Source organism: Salmo salar, chromosome ssa17, assembly GCF_905237065.1.
Source record: "Salmo salar chromosome ssa17, Ssal_v3.1, whole genome shotgun sequence".
In the NCBI taxonomy this organism is placed as follows: domain Eukaryota; kingdom Metazoa; phylum Chordata; class Actinopteri; order Salmoniformes; family Salmonidae; genus Salmo; species Salmo salar.
Window position 1 is genome coordinate 36,460,903 of NC_059458.1, and position 27,748 is coordinate 36,488,650.

General features: G+C 39.7%; 3 protein-coding genes across 3 annotated transcripts in view; all 3 read right to left on the bottom strand.

The window, feature by feature from the left end:
* Positions 1 to 19,387, bottom strand: part of LOC106598330 (zinc finger protein OZF-like) — a 36,525-nt gene extending 17,138 nt beyond the window's left edge. The window contains exon 1 of the mRNA XM_045698535.1: positions 19,270 to 19,387. Within this exon, the coding sequence (XP_045554491.1) occupies positions 19,270 to 19,372 (103 nt within the window). The 5' untranslated portion in view covers positions 19,373 to 19,387. The remainder of the gene's footprint in view (positions 1 to 19,269) is intronic.
* The window catches only part of LOC106594300 (gastrula zinc finger protein XlCGF26.1-like), a 96,516-nt gene that overhangs the window by 56,681 nt on the left and 12,087 nt on the right, over positions 1 to 27,748 (bottom strand). The window lies entirely within an intron of this gene.
* LOC123728051 (gastrula zinc finger protein XlCGF17.1-like) lies at positions 8,059 to 11,878 on the bottom strand. Its single transcript, XM_045698585.1, has one exon. The coding sequence runs from the start codon at positions 11,652 to 11,654 to the stop codon at positions 10,800 to 10,802; it is 855 nt and encodes a 284-aa protein (XP_045554541.1). The 5' UTR covers positions 11,655 to 11,878; the 3' UTR covers positions 8,059 to 10,799.

The following is a 27,748-nucleotide window of genomic DNA, read 5'->3' on the forward strand; positions in this document are numbered from 1 at the left end:
CCTGAGCCCTAGGACCATGCCTCAGGACTACCTGGTATGATGACTCCTTGCTGTCCCCAGTCCACCTGGCCGTGCTGCTGCTCCAGTTTCAACTGTTCTGCCTGCGGCTATGGAACCCTGACCTGTTCACCGGACGTGCTTGTTGCACCCTCGACAACTACTATGATTATTATTATTTGACCATGCTGGTCATTTATGAACATTTGAACATTTTAACATTTTGACCATGTTCTGTTATAATATCCACCCTGCACAGCCAGAAGAGGACTGGCCACCCCTCATAGCCTGGTTCCTCTCTAGGTTTCTTCCTAGGTTTTTGGCCTTTCTAGGGAGTTTTTCCTAGGGAGTTTTTCCTAGCCACCGTGCTTCTTTCACATGCTTTGCTTGCTGTTTGGGGTTTTAGGCTGGGTTTCTGTACAGCACTTTGAGAATATCAGCTGATGTACGAAGGGCTATATAAAAATAAATTTGATTTGATTTGATTGTAAAGTACTTAAGTATATTTTTGACAACTTGCATTTTAACTCCACTACATCCCTAAAGAAAATATTGTACTTTCTACTCCATACATTTACCTGACACCCAAAAGTACTAGTTAAATTTTGAATGATTAGCAGGACAGGAAAATTGTTCCATTCACGCATCCCTACTGGTCATCCATACTGCATCTGATCTGGCGGACTCACTAAACACAAATGCTTTGTTTGTAAATTATGGGTGTGATCTTAAATGTAATCTGGAGTGCCAGAGTGCGCTTGGGCGTTCGTAAATTCAGAGCGTTGTCAGATTGTCAGTTCGTATCGGTCTCGGAGCGTTCAGAACCACACTGGACGTTCTGGCGGAGGAGTAGGGTTGATTCAAGCTTTCTGACCTCACAACGGCAGTCAAGCATCCAAGCTAACTGGTTAACATTGGCTAGCTTGCTAGCTACTTCCAGAACAAATGAGAGAACTCTGACCATTTTACTCGCCTTAGCAGAGCTGGTTAGGCAGTGTTCATGTTATCCAGAGCATTGGTGACTTTAACTGTGCTACAGGCAACACTTTAATGACGCGTTTTTTGCCGACGTTTACTGACACCGGCCCTATTAAAAGATGTTGAGCATTCGTTTTTCATCAATTATTCTTCCCTCTGGCAGCCTCAGACCAGAGTGCTCTGAAATCAGAGTATATAGTCAGAGCGAATTTAGTAAACCACCCTGAGAGTTGGTGTGAGCCCCTGACTATCCGTACATTTAAACTACAATAAAATAGTGCTGTCTGGTTTGCTTAATATAATGAAGTTGAAATGATTTATACTTTTACTTTTGATACGTAAGTATATTTTAGCAATTACATTTACTTTTGATACTTATGTATATGTTAAACTAAATACTTTTAGACTTTTACTCAAGTAATATTTTACTGGGTGGCTTTCACTTTAACTTGATAGGAAAGGACTCAAGTATCTTTACTTTTACTCAAGTATGACAATTGGGTACTTTTTCCACCCCTGCCTGCAATGCTACCAATGTTAATTCCTGAATTCCCAAAAACCTTTCAGCTGCACGTACAATTAATCTTTACAATCGGTATCCTTCAACTGGTAAATGACATTATGAATCTCAACCGGCTGCGGGTCATCCACTGCCATAGCTTCCTCAGCACCAATCGCTCTTTAAACTATTTCCAGCGCCTCCCAGTAGGAGAACTACTGTACCGTTTCTTGATGTGGATGTTCCCTGATATAATAAAAAATGATACATGCCATTGGTCAGTTCCGGTGTTATGAAACCGATGGAGACGATTTGTTAAAAAAAATATGTTTTTATTTAACTAGGCACATAGCATACATAACAGGTTAGGATAATTAAAGTGGCAGGTTAGGAAAATTAACGTGGCAGGTTAGGATCATTAACGTGGCAGGTTAGGATCATTAAAGTGGCAGGTTAGGATAATTAAAGTGGCAGGTTAGGATAATTAGAGTGGCAGGTTAGGAAAATTAACGTGGCAGGTTAGGATCATTAACGTGGCAGGTTAGGATCATGAAAGTGGCAGGTTAGGATAATTAAAGTGGCAGGTTAGGTGACTGAGGTTAAGGTTAGGAAAAGGGTGAGGGTTAGGGATTTGTTTACCATGTAGTTTTGGATAACTAACGTGGCAGGTTATGATAATAAATGTGGCGTTTAGGAGACTGAGATTAAGGTTTGGTTAAGGGTTAGGCTTAGCTACAACACTAGCGGTTCTGGGGGGGCCCCTGTGACAAGAATTTTGGAACCCCTTATGGCCCCCCTAAATGTGGAGTATGAAATAATTTTTACATAAGTAATTTTTGCTATCCCCAACGCTAAAGAAATGGCCACGGACAATTGGGGAGCTTCAATTGGTGTAAACTTGCTATCATGAAACACCCAATATCAGAGAACGCCCCTAATTGCGGTCTGCAATTACACCCTTTTCGGATCAAGGGGCCAGGCTTCCAGTCTATAAGCATGCTTTCCACTGTGCTGAGGGCATTTTCGGTACTGCAGTTCAGCTGAAACACGACCCAATTCCCATTGACAGCCCCATAGCGAAGTCACATTTAAAAAAACGTGTTTTTTTTTATCATCAAGTTTGTAAACAAAACATCTATTGAATTATTCAAGTAATTGCCTTAGAGTCTGATTTTTTCCCCATCACTCACAGCCAAAGTTAACCATTTTAGATTCATGCTGTGAGGTGGGTGAGCTTATGCCACATGCAGATGCTGAAGGGAAAGCGCACCTCTTGACCTGCATATGCATAATGTAGGTCAAGGAGCAGCCTCGTCTCATAGACTAGAGGTAAAATAGTAAATATAAATCTGGGACTCTCAAAATAGTATTATGTTACGTTTTTATGGTTACATAAGACAGATGGGTACTTAATAAATATAATTTGGATGGTGCTGTACTGTAACAGCGAGTTGAGCCAGTTGAAAGTATTGACACCAGGGATATATTGTTGGTGACTGTGTGCTTCTTCATTAGTTTAGTGTTTATTATTCATTTATTTCTGGTACCCTCCTACCTGAGAGGCATGAGGCCTGTGTGGCGTTGCACTGTTAAAATCATCCCAGTGTGGAGATGAAACATCTGTGTGTTGCAAAGCCACATGCTCTGTCCTCTGTTCTACCTAGGTGTTTTAATGTTGGTAATACAGAGATAATACTAATACTGAGATAACCACTGATCTACCTAGGTGTCTTAATGTTGGTAATACAGAGATAATACTAATACAGAGATAACCACTGTTCTACCTAGGTGTTTTAATGTGGGTAATACAGAGATAATACTAATACAGAGATAACCACTGATCTACCTAGGTGTTTTAATGTGGGTAATACAGAGATAATACTAATACAGAGATAACCACTGCCCTACCTAGGTGTTTTAATGTTGGTAATACAGAGATAATACTAATACAGAGATAACCACTGCTCTACCTAGGTGTTTTACTGTTGGTAATACAGAGATAATACTAATACAGAGATAACCACTGTTCTACCTAGGTGTTTTAATGTGGGTAGTACAGAGATAATACTAATACAGAGATAACCACTACTCAACGTAGGTGTTTTAATGTTGGTAATACAGAGATAACCACTGATCTACCTAGGTGTTTTAACGTGGGTAATACAGAGATAATACTAATACAGAGATAACCACTGCTCTACCGAGGTGTTTTAATGTGGATAATACTAACACAGAGATAATACTAATACAGAGATAACCACTGATCTACCTAGGTGTTTTAATGTGGATAATACTAATACAGAGATAATACTAATACAGAGATAACCACTGCTCTACCTAGGTGTTTTAACGTGGGTAATACAGAGATAATACTAATACAGAGATAACCACTGATCTACCTAGGTGTTTTAATGTGGGTAAAACAGAGATAATACTAATACAGAGATAACCACTGATCTACCTAGGTGTTTTAATGTTCTAATACTAATACAGAGATAACCATTGGACATGCATTTTCCATTATGCCATAGTGTTTATCACTTCAGAACCTTACATCTGTAGTTTGAAGCATAAACAGGGCATTATATAAGACCCCTTGACTTTTTCCACATTTTGTTACGTTGCAGCCTTATTTGAAAATGTATTAAATGCATTTTTTACCTCGTCAATATAAACACAATACCCCATAATGGTAAACCGAAAACAGGTTTTTAGAAATCTTAGCAAATTTATAAAAATGAATACCTTATTTGGTAAGTATTCAGACCCTTTGCTCTGAGACTTGAAATTGAGCTCAAGTACATCCTGTTTCCATTGATCATCCTTGAGATGTTTCTACAACTTGACTGGAGTCCACATGTGGTAAATTCAAATGATTGGAAAAGCACAAACCTGTCTATATAAGGTCCCACAGTTGACAGTGCATGTCAGAGCAAAAACCAAGCAATGAGGTCGAAGAAATTGTCAGTCGAGCTTCGAGACAGGTTTGTGGTGAGGCACAGATCTAGAGAAGAGTACCAAAACATTTCTCAAATCTCTGTTGGCTGGGCTCCCCGCTTGTGCCGTCAAACTTCTGCCCCACGTTGGGCGCAAACCTTTTAAGGGCACCTGAGTGGCGCAGCGGTCGAAGGCACTGCATCTCAGTGCAAGAGGCATCAGTACAGTCCCTGGTTCGAATCCAGGCTAAATCACATCTGACCGTGATTGGGAGTGCCATAGGGAAGCGCACAATTGGGCCAGCATCGTCCGGGTTTTGCCGGGATAGGTCGTCATTGTAAATAAGAATTTGTTCTTAACTGACTTGACTAGTTAAATAAAGAAAAATAAAAAAGTGGGATGCATGCCAGAAAAGCCACTACACAATACATTACTAAACAATACATTCATTGCACTATAACGGTGAGAAAGGGTGCCCACAAACTGTTACATAAAGCTGACCGAAAAGCATAGTCCAAACAACTTACCACTGCTACACCTGGCTATCAGCGGAGCCTTGTCTGGCAAAGAAACAGTTCATTCAGCCTCATTTACTGTCTTTAAAAAAAATATGGCTGACTTACTTAAACAAATGTGGTTTCTACTGACAATTGAGATGTACAAACTATGGCATAAGGGGACGACAAGCGGATAAGAGGCAATACGTAATTTCGATTAAGACAATAATGAGCGAGCTAGGACGGACGAAGTCAATATAACTATTTGTTCAGCACTTTTGAAATGCACAGCGACAAAATTCAGAACATGGGCCGTTCTTAGCGTTCTCCCTGTACGCCAAGTCAGAACCGTAGGATAACTAAAGGGGCATATAATCAGACAATGAAAGCTCTTACAATATTCAATGATTACATTTCTCAAAATAGACCAAATTATTAGGGGGAGGCACATGGGCTACTAACATCTTCCTACACAACATACACTTAGTATTACTTTCTTAGCTACAGTATACATATCTCCCTGGCATATTACATCATTTATGCAGTAGCATACAAGACATTTTTGGACTCACCTTGTTGTGCTGTGCTCACTCGAACAGGAAGGTGGCGCGGCAGTCCTTCGTGGGCATATTTTGTCATCAAACTTTGTCATCAAAGTCTGGCATTCTCTGGATTTATGGTGCTTTCAAGACAACTGGAAACTCAGGAAAAAAAATGAGGACGTCAGTGATCTTCAGGTCGTAGCTGTAGAAAGAGTTCCCAATTTACAATTCTGAGTTGGATGAAAGTTCAAAATGTATTTTCCCAGTCTTTACTTGTTTTTCCCTGAGTTCCCAGTTGTCTTGAACTCACTCAAGTCAGATTTTGCAGTACCGACTTAAATTGTTTTGAGCGCGGCACAAATCAAGCTCTATTGACAGCATGGCCCATGTTGAATGTTTACAATTTTAAACTAGGAAAAGAGCCACTTCATCTTAGACTTGGGACCACACAGCCACTCCATTGAATAGCAGGCTAATGATTGATTTGCAATGCTTGCAGTTAGCCACTGATTCTTTCCAAACCACACATTGTTGAATTTGAAATTTCCAACTTTTGTGTAATGTTTATGTCCAATGGCCGATGAGCACCGATAGATTTTATCTATAATTTCTCTTCATATGATAAAGATTAAAAAGGATTTGCCAGTAGATTGTCAACTTGATTCATGATGATGACTGCTAGCTGAGATTTTGAAAGTATGATGTTGACATGATCAGTCCAATCAAAGTGACTGTAGATATCACATGATTTGATGTTATTTTATCTGTGGACAATGACCTTGAGCCTTCTTGGATGGGCACTTTGAATGTAACTCTATGACAGCACCCAAGGGGCTTGAATTTTCAAGTTATACCCTTAGACTTGGCAGTGAAGTATTGTCCCCATGAATGACAGAACACTGAGCCAATCACGGCGCAACGCTCCGTATTTTCTGCTGGCTTGCCCCACCTCCACAGAAAGTACTGAACTAGGCTGAAACACCTGCATTTTGGAGCTGCCTTACTCAAGAAAACCAAAAGAGGCCACGTATGTATGCAGCTTTATTAATAACTCAATTGTATCTGTTTTTTTACATTGTTTGCACACAGATCATTTTTTTCTCTCACTTTTTTAATCGCTAAAACTGTGGGGCTCAAAACAGGTGGCCCACCTGCCCTGAATGATGGGTCGCCACTGAACTTATCTAGAACACTGCAGTCCGTCTGGGTGTTTAACCTTCCCAAGTTCCCCCATGACACCCTGCTCCTCCGTAGATTCCACTGGCTTCCAGTCGAAGCTCACATCCACTACAAGACAATAGTGTTTACTTACGGTGCAGCAAGAGGAAGTGCCCCATCTCTACCTTCAGGCTATGCTCAAACCCTATATCCCAACCCGAGCACTCAGTTCTGCCACCTCTGGTCTCATGGCCGTCCCACTGCTACAGGAGGTCAAGCTCCCTCTCAGCCCAGTCAAAGCACTTCTCTGTCCTGGTACCCCAATGGTGGCACCAGCTTCCCTCTGATGCTAGGACAGCAGAGTCCCTGCCCATCTGCCCGAAAAGGTCTGAAACCCTATGTTTTTAAAGAGTATCCCTCCCCCCAAAAATACAAATAATAATAATAATAATAATACAAATAATAATAATACAAATACAAACAATAATAATAATAATAATAATCAATAATAATACAAATAATAATAATAATAACAATACAATTAATAATAATAATAATACAAATAATACAAATAATAATACAAATAATAATAATAACACAAATAATAACAATAATAATGTGACACTTGTCCTACTAACACTGACTAATTGAGGAGAAATGTATTTACTGTGATATGTGGTTGTCTCACCTGGCTATCTTAACATGAATGTACTTAATGTGCTGGTGACATCACAGGGTCAGAGAGAACTCCTGACTGTAATCATACAAAAACACTACAGGCACTCAGCCCATAAGAACCATTCATACAATCAGATCTAATATGAAGAACTGAATACAACCATAAGAACCATTCATACTGTCAGATCTAATATGAAGAACTGAATACAACCATAAGAACCATTCATACTGTCAGATCTAATATGAAGAACTGAATACAACCATAAGAACCATTCATACAATCAGATCTAATATGAAGAACTGAATACAACCATAAGAACCATTCATACTGTCAGATCTAATATGAAGAACTGAATACAACCATAAGAACCATTCATACTGTCAGATCTAATATGAAGAACTGAATACAACCACAAGAACCATTCATACTGTCAGATCTAATATGAAGAACTGAATACAACCATAAGAACCATTCATACTGTCAGATCTAATATGAAGAACTGAATACAACCATAAGAACCATTCATACTGTCAGATCTAATATGAAGAACTGAATACAACCATAAGAACCATTCATACTGTCAGATCTAATATGAAGAACTGAATACAACCATAAGAACCATTCATACTGTTAGATCTAATATGAAGAACTGAATACAACCATAAGAACCATTCATACTGTCAGATCTAATATGAAGAACTGAATACAACCATAAGAACCATTCATACTGTCAGATCTAATATGAAGAACTGAATACAAGAGGTTGACCAGTACATATTCATGTAACTTTATTTTTCATTGGCAGATCAATAAAGTTTGCTTCAATGCAGTTATCCAAACACATTCATGATCAGTAACTAAAATAACGAATCTAGTGTAAAGACAATTAATAAACACATGTATTAATTTCTAAAGCTGTGTATCATTAAATAAAATTGTAAAACAATCCCCCCAAACTAATGGTGAAAAGTGATCATCACACCATCTCTATCTGATACATGTTAGGGGTGGAAGGTAGCCAAGTGGTTAGAGCATTGGGCCAGTAACCAAAAGGTTGCTAGATCGAATCCCCGAGCTGACAAGGTAAAAATCTGTCATTCAGCCTCTGAACAAGGCAGTTAATCCACTGTTCCTTGACCACCATTGTAAATAGGCATTTGTTCTTAACTGACTTGCCAAGTTAAATAAAGGTTCAATAACTAAAAAATATTTTAAAAAAGTATCTACTAGCTCATTCCCACAGAATACTGCAGAGGGACAACCTGGTCTCAGAGCAAAATGTACTTTATGTTACAAAAACATCCGTGCCACTCCATTTAGTATGTTACGTTGGCCTACCAATATAAATGAAACATGTAAAGTGTTGGTTTCATGAGCTGAAATAATAAATTCCAGAAATGTTGTGGACAAATTTGTTTATTTCCCTGTTAGTGATCATTTCAGCCTTTGTCAAGATAATCATTCCACCTGACAGGTGTGGCATATCAAGAAGCTGATAAAACAGCATGATCATTACACAGGTGCACCTTGTGCTGGGGACAATAAAAGGCCACACAACACAATGTCACAGATGTCTCAAGTTTAGGGAATGTGTAATTGTCATGATGACCGCAGGAATGTCCACCAGAGCTGTTGCCAGAGAACTCAATATTTATATCTCTACCATAAGGCACCTCTAACGTCCTTTTAGAGAATTTTTTTGGGGGGGGCTGATTTGCTTATAGCCCCTGCCCATTCATTTGAAATTGCTGTGTTTAGATTTTGGTTCAGTATAATACGACTTGTATCGTATGTTACAAATGACAATTTGTATGTTATTTTACGCATTGCTATTCATACAATATGTTACGAATTCCAATTTGTTGTTGCTAAAGTTAGCTAGGTTAGGGGTGAGGGCTTTAAGGTAGAGTTAAATGGGTTTAGGGGAAAGGTTAGTTAACATGCTAAGTAGTTGCATGCTAAGCTAACATGCTAAGTAATAGCTAAAAAGTAGTAAGTAGTTGCTAATTAGCTAAAATGCTAAAGTCCTCCGTGATGAGATTCAAACACGCAGCCTTTGGCTAGACGTTTGAGTTACACGCCCACCCTTCCACATAGCAGAAGTAAGGCTTCTCTGCTACGTGTAAATGGTGGTGTGTTTTTAAGCTGCCCAGTTGAAACTCTCCCCACAGACAGAGTCAGACCAGGCTGAGAGGGAAGCAGTACCACCCTGTCAATTGGCAGACTAGTGTTTGTTTTCAAAATGAGAAGCCTCACAGAGGGTATTCAACACTAAGGGCAAATCTTTACAGTCGAAGCTAACAAAACAAAACACACTAAAACTGACAAGGTGCACACTGATCAGTAAAGAGAGGCTAACATTCTATAACGCTTCCTTTCCTCTGTACAGTTCTCTCACAGTGAGAAACAATAGGATTACAGTGTTCTACGCTTTCTTCATTTGATCCAATTCAACTTTAAAACGTATTTTATGAGATGAGAATTAAGTGATGGAGTGACTTTATTCTTAGCTGGTCAGAGAACCAATGAGGCTTTTTTCCTTAACTTGTTCGGTCTAGGGGGCAGTATTCGGAAGTTTGGATGAATGAGGTGCCCAAAGTAAACTGCCTGTTACTCAGGCCCAGAAGCAAGGATATGCATATAATTGGATTGGATAGAAAACATTCTAAAGTTTCTAAAACTGTTAAAATAATGTCTGTGAGTATAACAGAACTGATATGGCAGGCAAAAACCCTAGGAAAACCCTAGGATTTTTTTTTTATGTGAGTGGTTTTCCATTGACAGCCAATCGTCTATGTAATGGGTTAGGGCCCAGATTGCAGTTCCTATGGCTTCCACTGTCAAGTCTATAGACATGGTTTCAGGCTTGTTTTCTGAAAAATGAAGAAGAATGAGATCTTTCTGTCAGGGGACTGGGAAGTCATGCAGTACTGGTTTACGCGCGTGACTATGCGCGCTCTTTGTTCTTTTTCCTTTCTATTGAAAACACTTTTGTCCAGTTGAAATATTAGCGATTATTTAGATAATTGACACCCTGAGGATTAGTTATAAACATCGTTTGACATGTTTTGACGAACTTTACCGCTACTATTAGCATGTATTCGTCTGAGATTTTTTTATATAAAGAGGGACTTTATCGAACAAAACGACCATTTATTGTGTAGCTGGGAGTCTTGTGATTGCAACCAGATGAAGATCTTCAAAGGTAAGTGATTAATTTTATCGCTATTTCTGACTTTCGTGACTCCTCTACTTGGTTGGAAAATGTTTATATGCTTTTGTAAGCAGGGCGCTGTCCTCAGATAGTCGCATGGTATGCTTTCGCCGTAAAGCCTTTTTGAAATCTGACAAAGCGACTGGATTAACAAGAAGTTAATCTTTAAGCCGATATATAACACTTGTATTTTCATGAAAGTTTATTATGACTATTTCTGACATTTGTATTTCGCGCTCTGCAATTTCACCGGATGTTGGCCAGATGGGACGCTAGGGTCCCACTTAGAGCAGAGAGGTTAATGTATACGTTGGTGTGTTTTTAAGTTGCTCTGGTGAGAGAAACCCTTCCCACACTCAGAGCAGAAGTAAGGCTTCTCTCCTGTGTGTGTTCTCTGATGAAGTATTAGCTCAGTTGATGTTTTAAAACATTTTCCACAGTCAGAGCAGAAGTAAGGCTTCTCTCCTGTGTGTGTTCTCTGGTGAAGTTTTAGCTCAGTTGATGTTTTGAAGCATTTTACACAGTCAGAACAGGAGTAAGGCTTTTCTCCTGTATGAGTCCTCTGATGAACGTTTAGCTCAGTTGATGTTTTGAAACATTTTACACAATCAGAGCAGAAGTAAGGCTTCTCTCCCGTATGTATACGGTGTGTTTTTAAGGTATCTAATCGAGAGAACCTCTTCCCACAGTCAGAGCAGAAGTAAGGCTTCTCTCCTGTGTGTGTTTTCTGATGATGTTTTAGCACCGTTGACGTTTTGAAGCATTTTACACAGTCAGAACAGGAGTAAGGCTTTTCTCTTGTATGTGTTCTCTGATGAACTTTTAGCCCAGTTGATGTTTTGAAGCACTTTCCACAGTCAGAGCAGGAGTATGGAATCTCTCCTGTATGTATACGTTCATGTGATTTTAAGTTATCCGATCGGGAGAAACTTTTTCCACATTCAGAGCAGGAGTAACGCTTCCCTCCTGTATGTATTTGTTGGTGTGCTTTTAAGTTGGTCTTTTGAGAGAATCTCGCCCCACAGTCAGGGCAGTAGTAAGGCTTCTCTCCTGTGTGTATACGTTCATGTGATTTTAAGGTATCCAATCGGGAGAACCTCTTCCCACAGTCAGAGCAGTAGTAAGGCTTCTCAGCCTGTGTGTATACGGACATGTGATTTTAAGGTATCCAATCGGGAGAAACTCTTCCCACAGTCAGAACAGGAGTAAGGCTTCTCTCCTGTGTGTGTTTTTAGGTGTATTTTTAGCTTTGATAGAAATGGGAAAATCTCTTCACAATGCGGGCAGTTGTGAGACCTCTTAGCTCCATGATCTTTCTGCTGTTGTTCTCTGGATGTAGAGAATGTCTCAACATGATATTCTGTGTGAACAACAGAAGAACCGTCAGTTGGTGTGAAATACATGTCAATGAAATGTATTTTATGAAGCCCTTTTTACATCAGTAGTTGTCACAAAGTGCTTAACCTCTCTAGGGTCGGCGGGACGAAATCGTCCCACCTACATAACAGCCAGTGGAATCCTGTGGCGTGTTATTCAAATACCTTAGAAATGCTATTACTTCAATTTTTCAAACATATGACTATTTTACACCATTTTAAAGACAAGACTCTCGTTAATCTAACCACACTGTCCGATTTCAAAAAGGCTTTACAACGAAAGCAAAACATTAGATTATGTCAGCAGAGTACCCAGCCAGAAATAATCAGACACCCATTTTTCAAGCTAGCATATAATGTCACATAAATCCAAACCACAGCTAAATGCAGCACTAACCTTTGATGATCTTCATCAGATGACACACCTAGGACATTATGTTATACAATACATGCATGTTTTGTTCAATCAAGTTCATATTTATATCAAAAACCAGCTTTTTACATTAGCATGTGACGTTCAGAACTAGCATACCCACCCGCAAACTTCCGGTGAATTTACAAAATATTTACTAAATTACTCACGATAAACGTTCACAAAAAGCATAACAATTATTTTAAGAATTATAGATACAGAACTCCTCTATGCACTCGATATGTCCGATTTTAAAATAGCTTTTCGGTGAAAGCACATTTTGCAATATTCTCAGTAGATAGCCCGGCATCACAGGGCTAGCTATTTAGACACCCAGCAAGTTTAGCACTCGCCAAAGTCAGATTTACTATAAGAAAAATGTTATTACCTTTGGTGTTCTTCGTCAGAATGCACTCCCAGGACTTCTACTTCAATAACAAATGTTGGTTTGGTTCAAAATAATCCATAGTTATATCCAAACAGCGGTGTTTTGTTCGTGCGTTCAAGACACTATCCGAATGGTAAAGAAGGGTGACGAGCACGACGCATTTCGTGACAAAAAATTCTAAATATTCCATTACCGTACTTCGAAGCATGTCAACCGCTGTTTAAAATCAATTTTTATGCCATTTTTCCGGTAAAAAGTGATAATATTCCGACCGGGAATCTGCGTTTAGGTAAAAAGACGAAAGAAAATAAAGCATGGGGTCGACTGCGTACGCGCCTAAGCCCATTGTCCTCTGATCGGCCACTTGCCAAAAGCGCAAATGTGTTTCAGCCTGGGGCTGCCTCGATATCATTCAGCTTTTTCCCGGGTTCTGAGAGCCTATGGGAGCCGTAGGAAGTGTCACGTTACAGCAAAGATCCTCAGTCTTCAATAAAAAGAGCCAAGATGAACAAGAACTTGTCAGACAGGCCACTTCCTGTTCAGAATCTTCTCAGGTTTTTGCCTGCCATATGAGTTCTGTTATACTCACAGACACGATTCAAACAGTTTTAGAAACTTTAGGGTGTTTTCTATCCAAAGCCAATAATTATATGCATATTCTAGTTTCTGGGCAGTAGTAATAACCAGATTAAATCGGGTACGTTTTTTATCCGGCCGTGTAAATACTGCCCCCTACCCCCAACAGGTTAACAGAAACCCAGCCTAAAATCCCCAAAGATCAAGCAATGCAGATGTAGAAGCACAGTGGCCACAAAAAAACCCTAGAAAGCAGTAACCTAGGAAGAAACCTAGAGAGGAACCAGGCTCAGAGCGGTGACCAGTCCTCTTCTGGCCATACCGGGTGACATGTAGCCTAGTGGTTAGAGCAACCGAAAGGTTGCAAGATCGAATCCCCGAGCTGACAAGGTAAACATCTGTCATTCTTCCCCTGAATAAGGCAGTTAACCCAGTGCTCCTAGGCCGTCATTGAAAATAAGAATTTGTTCTTAACTGACTTGCCGAGTTAACCTGTTTGGGCGCATGTCCAAACGCTTGCGGGACACCTACGACAACATCCGGTGATATTACAGAGCGCGAAATTCAAAATACAAAAATCGTAATATTAAACATTCATGAAAATACAACTGTCTTACATCATTTAAAACCTTGTTAATCCAACTGCGTTGTCAGATTTCAAAAAGGCTTTACGGAGAAAGCATGCCATTCGATTATCTGAGGACAGCGCCCCACGTCAATATACTTTTTCAACCAGCACAGGCGTCACAAAATCACATACAGCAATTAAATAAATCACTTACCTTTGAAGATCTTCCTCTGATTGCAATCCCAAGGGTCCCAGCTACACAACGAATAGTCATTTGTTTTCGATAATGTCCTTCAATATATCCCAAAAATGTCAGTTTAGTTGGCGCACTTGATTCCGTAATTCACTCGTTCAACATGCACACAAACGAATCCAAAAAGTTACCGGTAAAGTTCGTCCAAACAAGTCAAATGATGTTTCTAATTAATCCTCAGGAATTCTAATATATAATAATATAATAAAGAAACAATAATATTTAAGATGGCGAATAGTGTGTTCAATAGCGAAGATAAATAACGAAGAGCGCACTCTCGTTGATGCGCGCAACATGACTACTTTTCTAAATGGGGGACACCTTGGAAAACCTACAAATACTTGTTAATTTTTCAAAAAACGAGCCAGAAACCCTTTCTAAAGACTGTTGACATCTAGTGGAAGCCACAGGAACTGCAATCTGGGTACTATCTATTTGTGTATCCCATAGGCAAGCACTGAAAAAACCTGTGACCTCAAAAAAGAATAATTCCGGATGGATTTTCCTCAGTTATTCACCTGCCATATCAGTTCTGTTACACTCACAGACATTATTTTAACAGTTTTAGAAAGTTCAGAGTGTTTTCTATCCAGCTATCAAGTATATGCATATCCTAGCTTCTGGGCAGTTTACAGGCAGTTTACTTGGGCATGTCAGTCATCCGAAATTCCGGACAATAACCAGAAGTTAAATAAAGGTTAAAAAAATTAAAGTAAATAAATACACTACCATTAGTGGTGAAATAAATGAATAAATTCTAAAGATTGGGGTCACTTACAAATGTCCTTGTTCGTGAAAGAAAAGCAATTTTTTTTGTCCATTCAAATAATGTCAAATTGATCAGAAATACAGTGTAAACATTGTTAATGTTGTAAATGACAATTGTAGCTGGAAACGGCTGAAGATCTCGTACAATGCTGTGTACTACTCCCTTCACAGAACAGCGCAAACTGGCTCTAACCAGAATAGTGTCAAGAAGGCCAGCATCCCGGAGTCGCCTCTTCACTGTTGACATTGAGACTGGTGTTTTGCGGGTACTATTTAATGAAGCTGCCAGTTGAGGACTTGTGAGACGACTGTTTCTCAAACTAGACAATATAATGTACTTGTCCTCTTGCCCAGTTGTGCACCGGGGCCTCCCACTCCTCTTTCTATTCTGGTTAAAGCCAGTTTGCACTGTTCTGTGAAGGGAGTAGTACACAGCGTTGTACGAGATCTTCAGTTTCTTCGCAATTTCTCACATGGAATAGACTTCATTTCTCAGAACAAGAATAGACTGATGAGTTTCAGAAGAAAGGTCTTTGTTTCTGGCCATTTTGAGCCAGTAATCGAACCAACAAATGACCCAGATACTCAACTAGTCTAAAGAAGGACAGTTTTATTGCATCTTTAATCAGAACCACAGATCTCAGCTGTGCTAACAAAATTGCAAAAGGGTTTTGTAATGATCAATTAACCTGTTAAAATGATAAACTTGGATTAGCTAACACAACATGCCATTGGATCACAGGAGTGATGGTTGCTGATAATGGGCTTCTGCACACCTATGTAGATATTCCATTTAAAAAAATCATCAGTTTCCAGTTACAATAGTCATTTACAACATTAACAACGTCTACACTGTCTACACTATGGACAAAAAAAATGTACTTTTCTTTCAAAAACAAGGACATTTCTAAGTGACCCTAAATTTTTCAACGGTGGTGTATGTATTAATTTCAGTAGGCTGTATGGGAATAAAACTATTCTAAAACTGGGTAGGAGTCAAAAACTACAAAGAGGCAAAGGTCGTGAAAATGATGAGCTATATCATCCTCCACTCACTATCACAAGGGTTAGAAACTACACAGACTAATTTCATAGAACTTCAAAACACTGTCAGTTTGTCTACTCCACTTCCTTAGTCTACACTCTGAGCACTCCAGATAACCCAGTGAATAAAACAAATGCTGGCAATACTGGTGTCATCCATACAAGTCTCAGTAGAATGAAAGAAGATCTACAATGCATTCGAAAAGTATTCAGACCCCTTGATCTTTTCTACGTTTTGTTACATTACAGCCTTATTCTAAAATTGATTAAATAGTTTTGTTTTCTTCTCATCAATCTACAAACAATACCCCATAATGGCATCACAATACCCCATAATGACATCACAATACCCCATAATGACAAGGGCAAAAACAGGTTCTTAGAATTAACTGAAATAATACATTTACGTAAGTATTGACCCTTTACACAATAGTTAGTTGAAACACCTTTGGCAGCGATTATAGCCTTGAGTCTTGTTGGGTATGAAGTTATAAGCTTGGCACACTAGTATTTGGGGAGTTTCTCCCATTCTTCTCTGCAGATCCTCTCAAGCTCTGCCAGGTTGGATGGGGAGCGTCTCTGCAAAGCTATTTTCAGGTCTATCCAGAGATGTTTGATCGGGTTCAAGTCCGGGCTCTGGCTGGGTCACTCAATGACATTCAGAGACTTGTACCGAAGCCACTTTACGTAGTCTTGGCTGTGTGCTTAGGGTCGGTGTCCTGTTGGAAGGTGAACCTTCACCCCAGTCGGAGGTCCCTAAAATTTCTAAACCTGTTTTCGCTTTGTCATTATGGGGTAGTGTGTGTAGATTGACGAGGAAAAACATGTCATCAATTTTAGAATAAGGCTGTAACGTACCAAAACGGGAAAAATGGGAAGGGGTCTGACAGTTCCCTCAGAAAGTATTCAGACCCCTTGATTTTTTCCACATTTTGTTATGTTACAGCCTTATTCTAAAATTAAATAAATAAATATCCTCAGCAATCTACACACAATACCCCATAATGACAAAGCAAAAACAGGTTTAGAAATGTTTGCTAATTTATAAAAAAAAAATTTAAAACAGAGAAACAAGAGACTCAAAATTGAGTTCAGATGTATCCTGTTTCCATTGACCATCCTTGAGATGTTTCTACAACTTGATATATAAAAAATATTAAATATACACTACTGTTCAAAAGTTTAGGGTCACTTAGAAATGTCCTTGTTTTTGAAAGAAAATAACATTTTTTGTCCATTAAAATAACATCAAATTGATCAGAAATACAGTGTAGACATTGTTAATGTTGTAAATGACTATTGTAGCTGGAAATGGCAGATTTTTTATGGAATATCTACTGAGGAGAACAGAGGCCCATTATCAGCAACCATCACTCCTGTGATCCAATGGCATGTTGTGTTAGCTAATCCAAGTTCATCATTTTAAAAGGCTAATTGATCATTAGAAAACCATTTTGCAATTATGTTAGCACAGCTGAAAACTGGGGTGCTCATTAAAGAAGCAATAAAACTGGCCTTTGCAACTCTGCCTAGAAGGCCAGCATCCCGGAGTAGTCTCTTCACTTTTGACGTTGAGACTGGTGTTAAGTGACCCCAAACTTTTGAATTGAGCTCAGGTGCATCCTGTTTCCATTGATCATCCTTGAGATGTTTCTACAACTTCATATATAAAAATATTAAATATCTTTGTATCAGATATAAATCATCAGGATGTGGTAGTCTACTGGTTATGTTCAACACTTCTCCAATCATTGTTGAGATCTGATATTCTGTGCAGCGCAAAACGAGACGTAGGCCTATATCACATTTCTCAAATCCTTTACAGGCTAAATTCCAGCCGAACATGGAGAGAACAGTAATGTCTAACTACACTGAAAAATATATAAATGCAACATGTAAAGTGTTGGCCCCATGTTTCATGAGCTGGAATAAAAAAAATCTCTGAAGTTTTCCTACACACACAAAAAGCTTATTTCTCTCAAATGTTGTGCACAAATATGTTTACAATCCCTGTTAGTGAGCATTTCTCCTTTGCCAAGATAATCCATTAACAGTGGGCAGAACGACAGATTTTTACCTTGTCAGCTCAGGGATTCGATCCAGCAACCTTTCGGTTACTGGCCCAACGCTCTAACCACTAGGCTACCTGCCGCCCATTATATGAACTATAACTCAAAAAAAGTTGAAATTGTTGCATGTTACAAAAGGAAGTAAATAGCCCTATTAGACTGAAAGATAATGGAATTTCATCAAACTTATGAGCTCCCAAGTAGCGCAGCGGTCTGAGGCCCTGCATCTCAGTGCTAGAGGCGTCACTACAGACACCCTGGTTAGATTCCAGGCTGTATCACAACTGGTTGGGAGTCCCATAAGGCGGCAAACAATTGGCCAAGTGTTGTCCGGGTTTGGCCGGTGTAGGCCATCATTGTAAAAAATAATTTGTTCTTATTAACTGAGTTGCCTAGTTATATAAAGGTTAATAATAATAATAATTGTTAGGCTCTCCATGAGCATTAGCTGCTACTTCATTCAATCCTGTTTTAAAAAGTCTCCCTGTGTGACATTCCTTGAGACCAACCAGAAATGTTTCCTTGGCCAAATATTCCCAGATTTTCATAAAAACAGCCAAACATGTTCTCTCGTTACCAAATGTTGCGCAAGGCAAAAGAGTAGGCCAGGTGAGCATCAATCGCTAGTTCGGTGCCGCAGACTGCAGGGCTGTAGTGTTGCAGGAGCAATGAGCCGCCACAATGGTGTTTGTTTAGTAAATGTCTTAGACGATCACCTAATGATTAATTAGTAGTCCACATAACCAAATATCATAGCATAACATTACTGTTACAACAAAAACAACACCTCATTTCTTACGAGATTTTAGGATGGTTTGCTGAATCGTCCCAAACTCAACAGCGCCATTAGGCAGAATGTGCTTTGATTAAAACAAAATACAGGAAGTCTATATAATTTAACACCATCTGCTCTAATTTGCTAACCAAACAGTAATTCAAGAAGATTTAAATGCATATTCCCATGAAATTGATTGAGATCAAACGATTGGCCTGCAGACGCAGCTTGGTCATTTCATTGGTAAAACATTAAGAATTATAATTCAATATTGACAGTGATGATGTCATGGCCTATTTTGAAATGAGGTATGCCTAACTTGGTGATTGAGGGTATTAAACATTGTCAACGTTCTTGAGACAATGTGTGGGCATAGGCAGGCGTTACAAGTTTAAAAAAATGTTGCTTCGCTGTGAAGTCTTGAGTTGTTCAGGGATGTGTGATGTCAGAATTACAGAATTCAACCTAGCAATAGACTGGGTCATAACTTATGGAGGTCTAATTTATGAAGATAACTTATAGATAGAACCAGCTCTTACCATGATTAACAGTTGTCCTAATCTTCTCCTCCTCTTCTTCATCTTTAATGTTGACATTCAGCTGCAGTGTTTGACTGCAGTCTTCCAGCTTCACTGATGCCATCTCTGGATCCTGCAGTACAAACTGGGCTCCACTGTCACAATCAGGACCCAGTGACTGAAGGTTTCTACTCAGTGTGGAAGGAGAGTGGAAGGCTGGGTTTGTCCTCACTGTTGATGTTACCGGCCTCAGACTTAATCCGAGTCAGCCTGTAGTAATAAAGACAAACGGAGACAAAAGATATTTCCTTGACAGTTCTGGCACTTTATTTTGTAAGAATATTCCATTTTTTCTTGATCAGGTAGCTAATCCTTGACAAAACATTAATTCACATTAGACACAAAGTACACATTTTAAATTTCACAACATAAGTGCACTTAATCTATAGTAGATTTCCTAAAATCACATAAATGCATAAATGACTCAAAAACCATTTAGTACAAGGTTTGCAGTATGTTGTAGGCAGTACTATGTAAAAAAATGTATGAAAAACCTTGTCTTCACTGTATTATTTCACTCACAAAAAACTATTGTATTTCCCATTCACACCATAGTAAGAATTATCAGGGTTAGTAGAGTGGCAAGTCAAATTCAAGGACTTAGTAAGTACTTTTTCAAGCACTAATATTTATTTACTTGAAGCCCCGTGAGAAAAACCTGAATTACAGATAAATATAGAAACAACTGAATGTGTCTGAATATTAGTACACATGTAAAGAATTGATAATCATTACATTCACCTTAAAAACTGTAGTGCAACTGAAATGTTCTCTCTCTGATGAGGCACTACCTGCACTGAAGTCCGTTGATGCAGACCTCCTATGGTATCATGGAGGTCCGCAAACAAACGTTTAAGGTCCATGTCTGTCTAATTCTGTACTAACAAAATAAACCAAGAAATCCCTATTAACTTCTACCATACACCCCCCTTCCCCAAGAACCCTCCCACACCCCTAATAAACTTTATCAATAGATCCCTTTCTGTGTTTGCAAACATTGGGGTTTATATCATGCTGAGACAATCCACCCTTAGGTTATCCAGCTTATCAAAAACCATGCCAACAGTAACATCTGTTACCACCAACAACTCTGCTGAAGTTTACAAGATAACTTTAAACCTGGTATTTCTGCTATATACAATCCAAGTTGTTGATAACCTTACCAATGAAAGCTATGAAGTACATTTTATTCAATATTAAAGTATCCTTTGTCACAGCGCAATTATGGGCACAAGAATTCTGAACAGGCCTCGAAACCATGTCAGGACTAGTAGGAAGACCAGTTCTGACAGAAGGTCCTCTTACTACAGGACCAAACATGGAAGCTCCATCAGTCTGACAGTAGGTCCTCTGACTACAGGACCAACCATGGAAGCTCCATCAGTCTGACAGTAGGTCCTCTTACTACAGGACCAGCCATGGAAGCTCCATCAGTCTGACAGTAGGTCCTCTTACTACAGTACCAACCATGGAAGCTCCATCAGTCTGACAGTATGTCCTCTTACTACGGGACCAACCATGGAAGCTCCATCGGTCTGACAGTAGGTCCTCTTACTATGGGACCAACCATGGAAGCTCCATCAGTCTGACAGTAGGTCCTCTTACTATGGGACCAACCATGGAAGCTCCATCAGTCTGACAGTAGGTCTTCTTACTACGGGACCAACCATGGAAGCTCCATCAGTCTGACAGTAGGTCCTCTTACTACAGTACCAACCATGGAAGCTCCATCAGTCTGACAGTAGGTCCTCTTACTACGGGACCAACCATGGAAGCTCCATCGGTCTGACAGTAGGTCCTCTTACTATGGGACCAACCATGGAAGCTCCATCAGTCTGACAGTAGGTCCTCTTACTATGGGACCAACCATGGAAGCTCCATCAGTCTGACAGTAGGTCTTCTTACTACGGGACCAACCATGGAAGCTCCATCAGTCTGACAGTAGGTCCTCTTACTATGGGACCAACCATGGAAGCTTCATCAGTCTGACAGTAGATCTTCTTACTACGGGACCAACCATGGAAGCTCCATCAGTCTGACAGTAGGTCCTCTTACTACAGGACCAACCATGGAAGCTCCATCAGTCTGACAGTAGGTCCTCTTACTACGGGAATGATAAGAGAATCATCTAATAAAGGTAAATGAATCAATAAACGATGATGAATTATTAGTCATACAGCATGGTTAATGAATAATCAATGTAATGATCAATGTAGGGATCGATTGGTCTGATTAGTTCCAGAAAGTCCAGGAACCACTGGAGATGGAAAGAAATGTGTGTATGCAATTAGTATAGAGAGCTACAGAAACAGATGGTAAAGGGAGTAAAACTTCAAAGAGTTCCTAACCTTGAAGGAAAGGAACAGGCTGAGCTAGAATGTGTTAAACAGCGTCAGAAGTCAAAGGGGGTTGCAGGTCACCAACAGATTGTGTGTAAATGCATGTGCGTAAGTAAGCAAGAACTATAAAATGACTGTTTTGTTATCCTGACCTCAGAACGTTCTCTGAATAAAGCTACAGAAACCTTTTGCAGAAAGCTGAGTCCTTGCCTAATTATTTTAACCCATTGTCTTACAAACCTTGGGCATTAGTCAAGGCGAATTGATTATTGATTATTATCATCAAGATATAAAATTCCTTTAACCTCTCTAGGGTCGGCGGGACGAAATCGTCCCACCTACATAACAGCCAGTGGAATCCTGTGGCGCGTTATTCAAGTACCTTAGAAATGCTATTACTTTTGACTATTTTACACCATTTTAAAGACAAGACTCTCGTTAATCTAACCACACTGTCCGATTTCAAAAAGGCTTTACAACGAAAGCAAAACATTAGATTATGTCAGCAGAGTACCCAGCCAGAAATAATCAGACACCCATTTTTCAAGCTAGCATATAATGTCACATAAATCCAAACCACAGCTAAATGCAGCACTAACCTTTGATGATTTTCATCAGATGACACACCTAGGACATTATGTTATACAATACATGCATGTTTTGTTCAATCAAGTTCATATTTATATCAAAAACCAGCTTTTTACATTAGCATGTGACGTTCAGAACTAGCATACCCCCCGCAAACTTCCGGTGAATTTACTAAAAATGTACTAAATTACTCACGATAAACGTTCACAAAAAGCATAACAATTATTTTAAGAATTATAGGTACAGAACGCCTCTATGCACTCGATATGTCCGACTTTAAAATAGCTTTTCGGTGAAAGCACATTTTGCAATATTCTCAGTAGATAGCCCGGCATCACAGGGCTAGCTATTTAGACACCCAGCAAGTTTAGCACTCACCAAAGTCAGATTTACTATAAGAAAAATGTTATTACCTTTGGTGTTCTTCGTCAGAATGCACTCCCAGGACTTCTACTTCAATAACAAATGTTTGTTTGGTTCAAAATAATCCATAGTTATATCCAAACAGCGGCGTTTTGTTCGTGCGTTCAAGACACTATCCGAATGGTAAAGAAGGGTGACGAGCACGACGCATTTCGTGACAAAACATTTCTAAATATTCCATTACCGTACTTCGAAGCATGTCAACCGCTGTTTAAAATCAATTTTTATGCTATTTTTCTCGTAAAAAAGCGATAATATTCCGACCGGGAATCTGCGTTTAGGTAAAAAGACGAAAGAAAATAAAGCATGGGGTTGACTCGTGCACGCGCCTAACCCCATTGTCCTCTGATCGGCCACTTGCCAAAAGCGCAAATGCGTTTCAGCCTGGGGCTGCCTCGATATCATTCAGCTTTTTCCCGCCTTCTGAGAGCCTATGGGAGCCGTAGGAAGTGTGACGTTACAGCAAAGATCCTCAGTCTTCAATAAAAAGAGCCAAGATGAACAAGAACTTGTCAGACAGGCCACTTCCTGTTCAGAATCTTCTCAGGTTTTTGCCTGCCATATGAGTTCTGTTATACTCACAGACACGATTCAAACAGTTTTAGAAACTTTAGGGTGTTTTCTATCCAAAGCCAATAATTATATGCATATTCTAGTTTCTGGGCAGTAGTAATAACCAGATTAAATCGGGTACGTTTTTTATCCGGCTGTGTAAATACTGCCCCCTACCCCCAACAGGATACCAGCACAGTCTTGTCGTTTTCTACCCGGAACTTCCTGTTCCCCACAACGACAATACAACAGCGTCATCTTCTTCTCTGGTATACTGACATTTACACAAATATAACGTGTCTGCCGCCACCTACTGAACGGTTAGTAAACTGTAGAAAGAAATACATGTCCATTGTGGATAAAGGGAGAGGGGACAACGACATCAAAACAAAATACAAAAATAGATAAATAACACCTCACTACACAGTCCTATTCAAATCAAATCCCTACACAGTCTCATGAGCCTCGTAGGGAGGAACATCTTCAGTCACAGTCCTATTCAAATCACATCCCTACACAGTCTCATGGGCCTCGTAGGGAGGAACATCTTCAGTCACAGTCCTATTCAAATCACATCCCTACACAGTCTCATGGGCCTCGTAGGGAGGAACATCTTCAGTCACAGTCCTATTCAAATCACATCCCTACAGTCTCATGGGCCTCGTAGGGAGGAACATCTTCAGTCACAGTCCTATTCAAATCACATCCCTACACAGTCTCATGGCCTCGTAGGGAAGAACATCTTCAGTCACAGTCCTATTCAAATCACATCCCTACACAGTCTCATGGCCTCGTAGGGTAGAACATCTTCAGTCAGTATTCCCTGCAATCAGTGGTGTAAAGTACTTAAGTATATTTTTGACAACTTGTACTTTAACTCCACTACATTGCTAAAGAAAATATTGTACTTTCTACTCCATACATTTACCTGACACCCAAAAGTACTCGTTACATTTTGAATGATTAGCGGGACAGGAAAATTGTTCCATTCACGCATCCCTACTGGTCATCCATACTGCATCTGATCTGGCGGACTCACTAAACACAAATGCTTTGTTTGTAAATTATGGATGTGATCTTAAATGTAATCTGGAGTGCCAGAGTGCGCTTGGGCGTTCGTAAATTCAGAGCGTTGTCAGATTGTCAGTTCGTATCGGTCTCGGAGCGTTCAGAACCACACTGGATGCTATGGCGGAGGAGTAGGGTTGATTCAAGCTTTCTGACCTCACAACGGCAGTCAAGCATCCAAGCTAACTGGTTAACATTGGCTAGTTTGCTAGCTACTTCCAGTACAAATGAGAGAACTCTGACCATTTTACTCGCCTTAGCAGAGCTGGTTAGGTTGTGTTAATGTTATCCAGAGCATTGGTGACTTCAACTGTGCTACAGGCAACAATTTAATTACGCGATTTTTTTGCCTACGTTTACTGACACCGGCTGTATTCAAGGATGTGGAGCGTTCGTTTTTCATCAATTATTCTTCCCTCTGGCAGCCTCAGACCAGAGTGCTCTGAAATCAGAGTATATAGTCAGAGCGAATTTAGGAACGCACCCTGAGAGTTGGTGTGAGCTCCTGACTATCCGTACATTTAAACACAAGAAAATTGTGCCGTCTGGTTTGCTTAATATAATGAAGTTGAAATGATTTGTACTTTTACTTTTGCTACTTAAGTATATTTTAACAATTACATTTACGTTTGATACATGTTAAACTAAATACTTTTAGACTTTTACTCAAGTAGTATTTTACTGGGTGGCTTTCACTTTTACCTTGATAGGAAAGGACTCAAGTATCTTTACTTTTACTCAAGTATGACAATTGGGTACTTTTTCCACCACTGCCTGCAATGCTTCCAATGTTAATTCCTGAACTCCCAAAAACCTTTCAGCTGCACGTACAATTAATCTTTACCATCGGTATCATTCAACTGGTAAATGACATTATGAATCTCAACCGGCTGCGGGACATCCACTGCCATAGCTTCCTCAGCACCAATCGCTCTTTCAACTATTTCCTGCGCCCCCCAGTAGGATAACTGCTGTACAGTTTGTTGATGTGGATGTTCCCTGATATAATAAAAAATTATACATGCCATTGGTCAGTTCCGGTGTTATGAAACTGATGGAGACTATTATTTAACTAGGCACATAGCATACATAACAGGTTAGGATTATTAAAGTGGCAGGTTAGGATAATTAAAGTGGTAGGTTAGGATAATTAACGTGGCAGGTTAGGATAATTAAAGTGGTAGGTTAGGATAATTAACGTGGCAGGTAGGAGACTGAGGTTAAGGTTAGGAGGGTTAGGGATTTGTTTACCATGCAGGTTTGGATAACTAACGTGGCAGGTTATGATAACTAACGTGGCAGGTAGGAGACTGAGATTAAGGTTAGGAAAATGGTTAGGGTTAGGCTTAGCTACAATGCTACAGTTGTCAACAACTGTTGTCCCCAACGCAAAAGAAAAGGCCACGGACCAATGGGGAGCATCAATTAGTGTAAACTTGATATCATGAAACACCCGATATCAGAGAACGCCCCTAATTGCGGTCTGCAATTACACCCTTTTCGGATCAAGGGGCCAGGCTTCCAGTCTATAAGCATGCTTTCCACTGTGCTCAGAGGGCATTTTCGGTACTTCAGTTCAGCTGAAGCACGGCCCAATTCCCATTGACGGCCCCATAGCGAAGTCACATTTGTTTTTAAATAAGACAATTTACTCATCAACTTTGTAAACAAAACATCCATTGAATTATTAAAGTAATTGCCTTAGTATGATTTTTTCCCATCACTCACAGCCAGAGGCGGAAATCCCGGGGGACACGGGGGGGACACGACCCCCCCATCCTGGGAAAAATATGATTTGTCCCCCCCAATATATCACTGAAACATAACTATGTAATTTAAATAATATTAATAATACGCAATGAAAGCAAGTGTGCTGATTATAGACACTTAATAGCGCGTTTATAAGTTTCAAAAGATTGCGACCCCCCCACCCTTTGCCTCACAATGGTTTGATCCACTGCCAGTTCCTTTGTTGGCAAGGTAACAGAGGGGTGGTATCCACTGTCTGAAAGGCACTCAATGAACGTAACTGACGTGAGGTTAATCCAGTCAATCACGCACACACACTAGTTGAATATGCAGAGCTAGCGCGCAAATATTAATTATTAAGCTAGCTAGTACCTATTCCATTTATGTGGCGTCGTCAAAGATGGAATCTTTGCTATCGTCAATTTATTCCAAGATCAGCATGCAGATGATGTAAGTTAGTGCTTCAAAGTCCCTGTGATAAGGTCAGCGATAAACTGAAGTCCAAACTGAACAGAACTACACTCTCTTCTACCATTGTCTTAAATATATTTAATGGTCTCGTTGCAAAAGCTAAATTGTCGCAAGGGAACTTTTATTTATTTATTTATTTTATTTCACCTTTATTTAACCCGGGTAGCAAAGATTATAGCAAACACCACTGAAACGGAATTGGTGCTCGCTAGCTTTGCAAATTCAGCTATTGTTGGAAGCCAGCCAATATGAAAAAAACTATTAAAATTACAAAAGGTTGCAGCATATGTTGTGTAAATGGTGAACTCATACAGCTGTCAACTCTTGTCATTTTAATCCGTTTCACATTTGCTAGCTACCTTTTAGATCGAAGCCCAAATAGAATGATAAAAGATAAGATGATAGAAGCCCATCTCCTACTGTAAATAACCTACACACTGTGTGTGTGTGTAGCCAGCCAGCCAGGTAGAAAAATGGCAGAAAAATAAAAGACGGACATCAGAGTATTTTTCAGTACACCAAAACGCAAAGTAAGAACCCTAGTAGCCTAATATCTCAAAGACTAGTTGATAAAATGTTCATAAGAAAGAAATGAAATTCTAATGGAAATGTTTCACAATGATGTCATTAGGCAGAGCAGGCAACAGATGGCACACAGACAGCAGAGTTGGGGACAGATATGCAGGGACAGACTGGCAGAGACAGGGAGTCTCAGGTAAGTTTGTTGAGTCTTTGTTTGGCAACATTATGAAAGGTTCTCAATTTTTTTGACTTGTAAAATAGGAACATAATTGGAAAATGCCATGGATACCCCCACTCTCAACTTAAACTGGTGACTGAACTAAGATTTGTTAAAGGCAATGGTATTGCTGTTGTGATTAGTTGTGTAGTTTTGGGTACCGGTAGTTAGGAGTACGGCAAACACCTTATTTCTTTGGTTCCTCAATATTTACATTTACATTTAAGTCATTTAGCAGACGCTCTTATCCAGAGCGACTTACAAATTGGTGCATTCACCTTATGATATCTAGTGGAACAACCACTTTACAATAGTGCATCAAATCTTTTAAGGGGGGGGTTAGAAGGATTACTTTATCCTATCCTAGGTATTCCTTAAAGAGGTGGGGTTTCAGGTGTCTCCGGAAGGTGGTGACTGACTCCGCTGTCCTGGCGTCGTGAGGGAGCTTGTTCCACCATTGGGGTGCCAGAGCAGCGAACAGTTTTGACTGGGCTGAGCGGGAACTGTGCTT

Coding starts and splice junctions, on each gene's coding strand:
- LOC123728051 (XM_045698585.1), bottom strand. CDS start 11,654: ATGTCCGTATACACACAGGCTGAGAAGCCTTACTACTGCTCTGACTGT.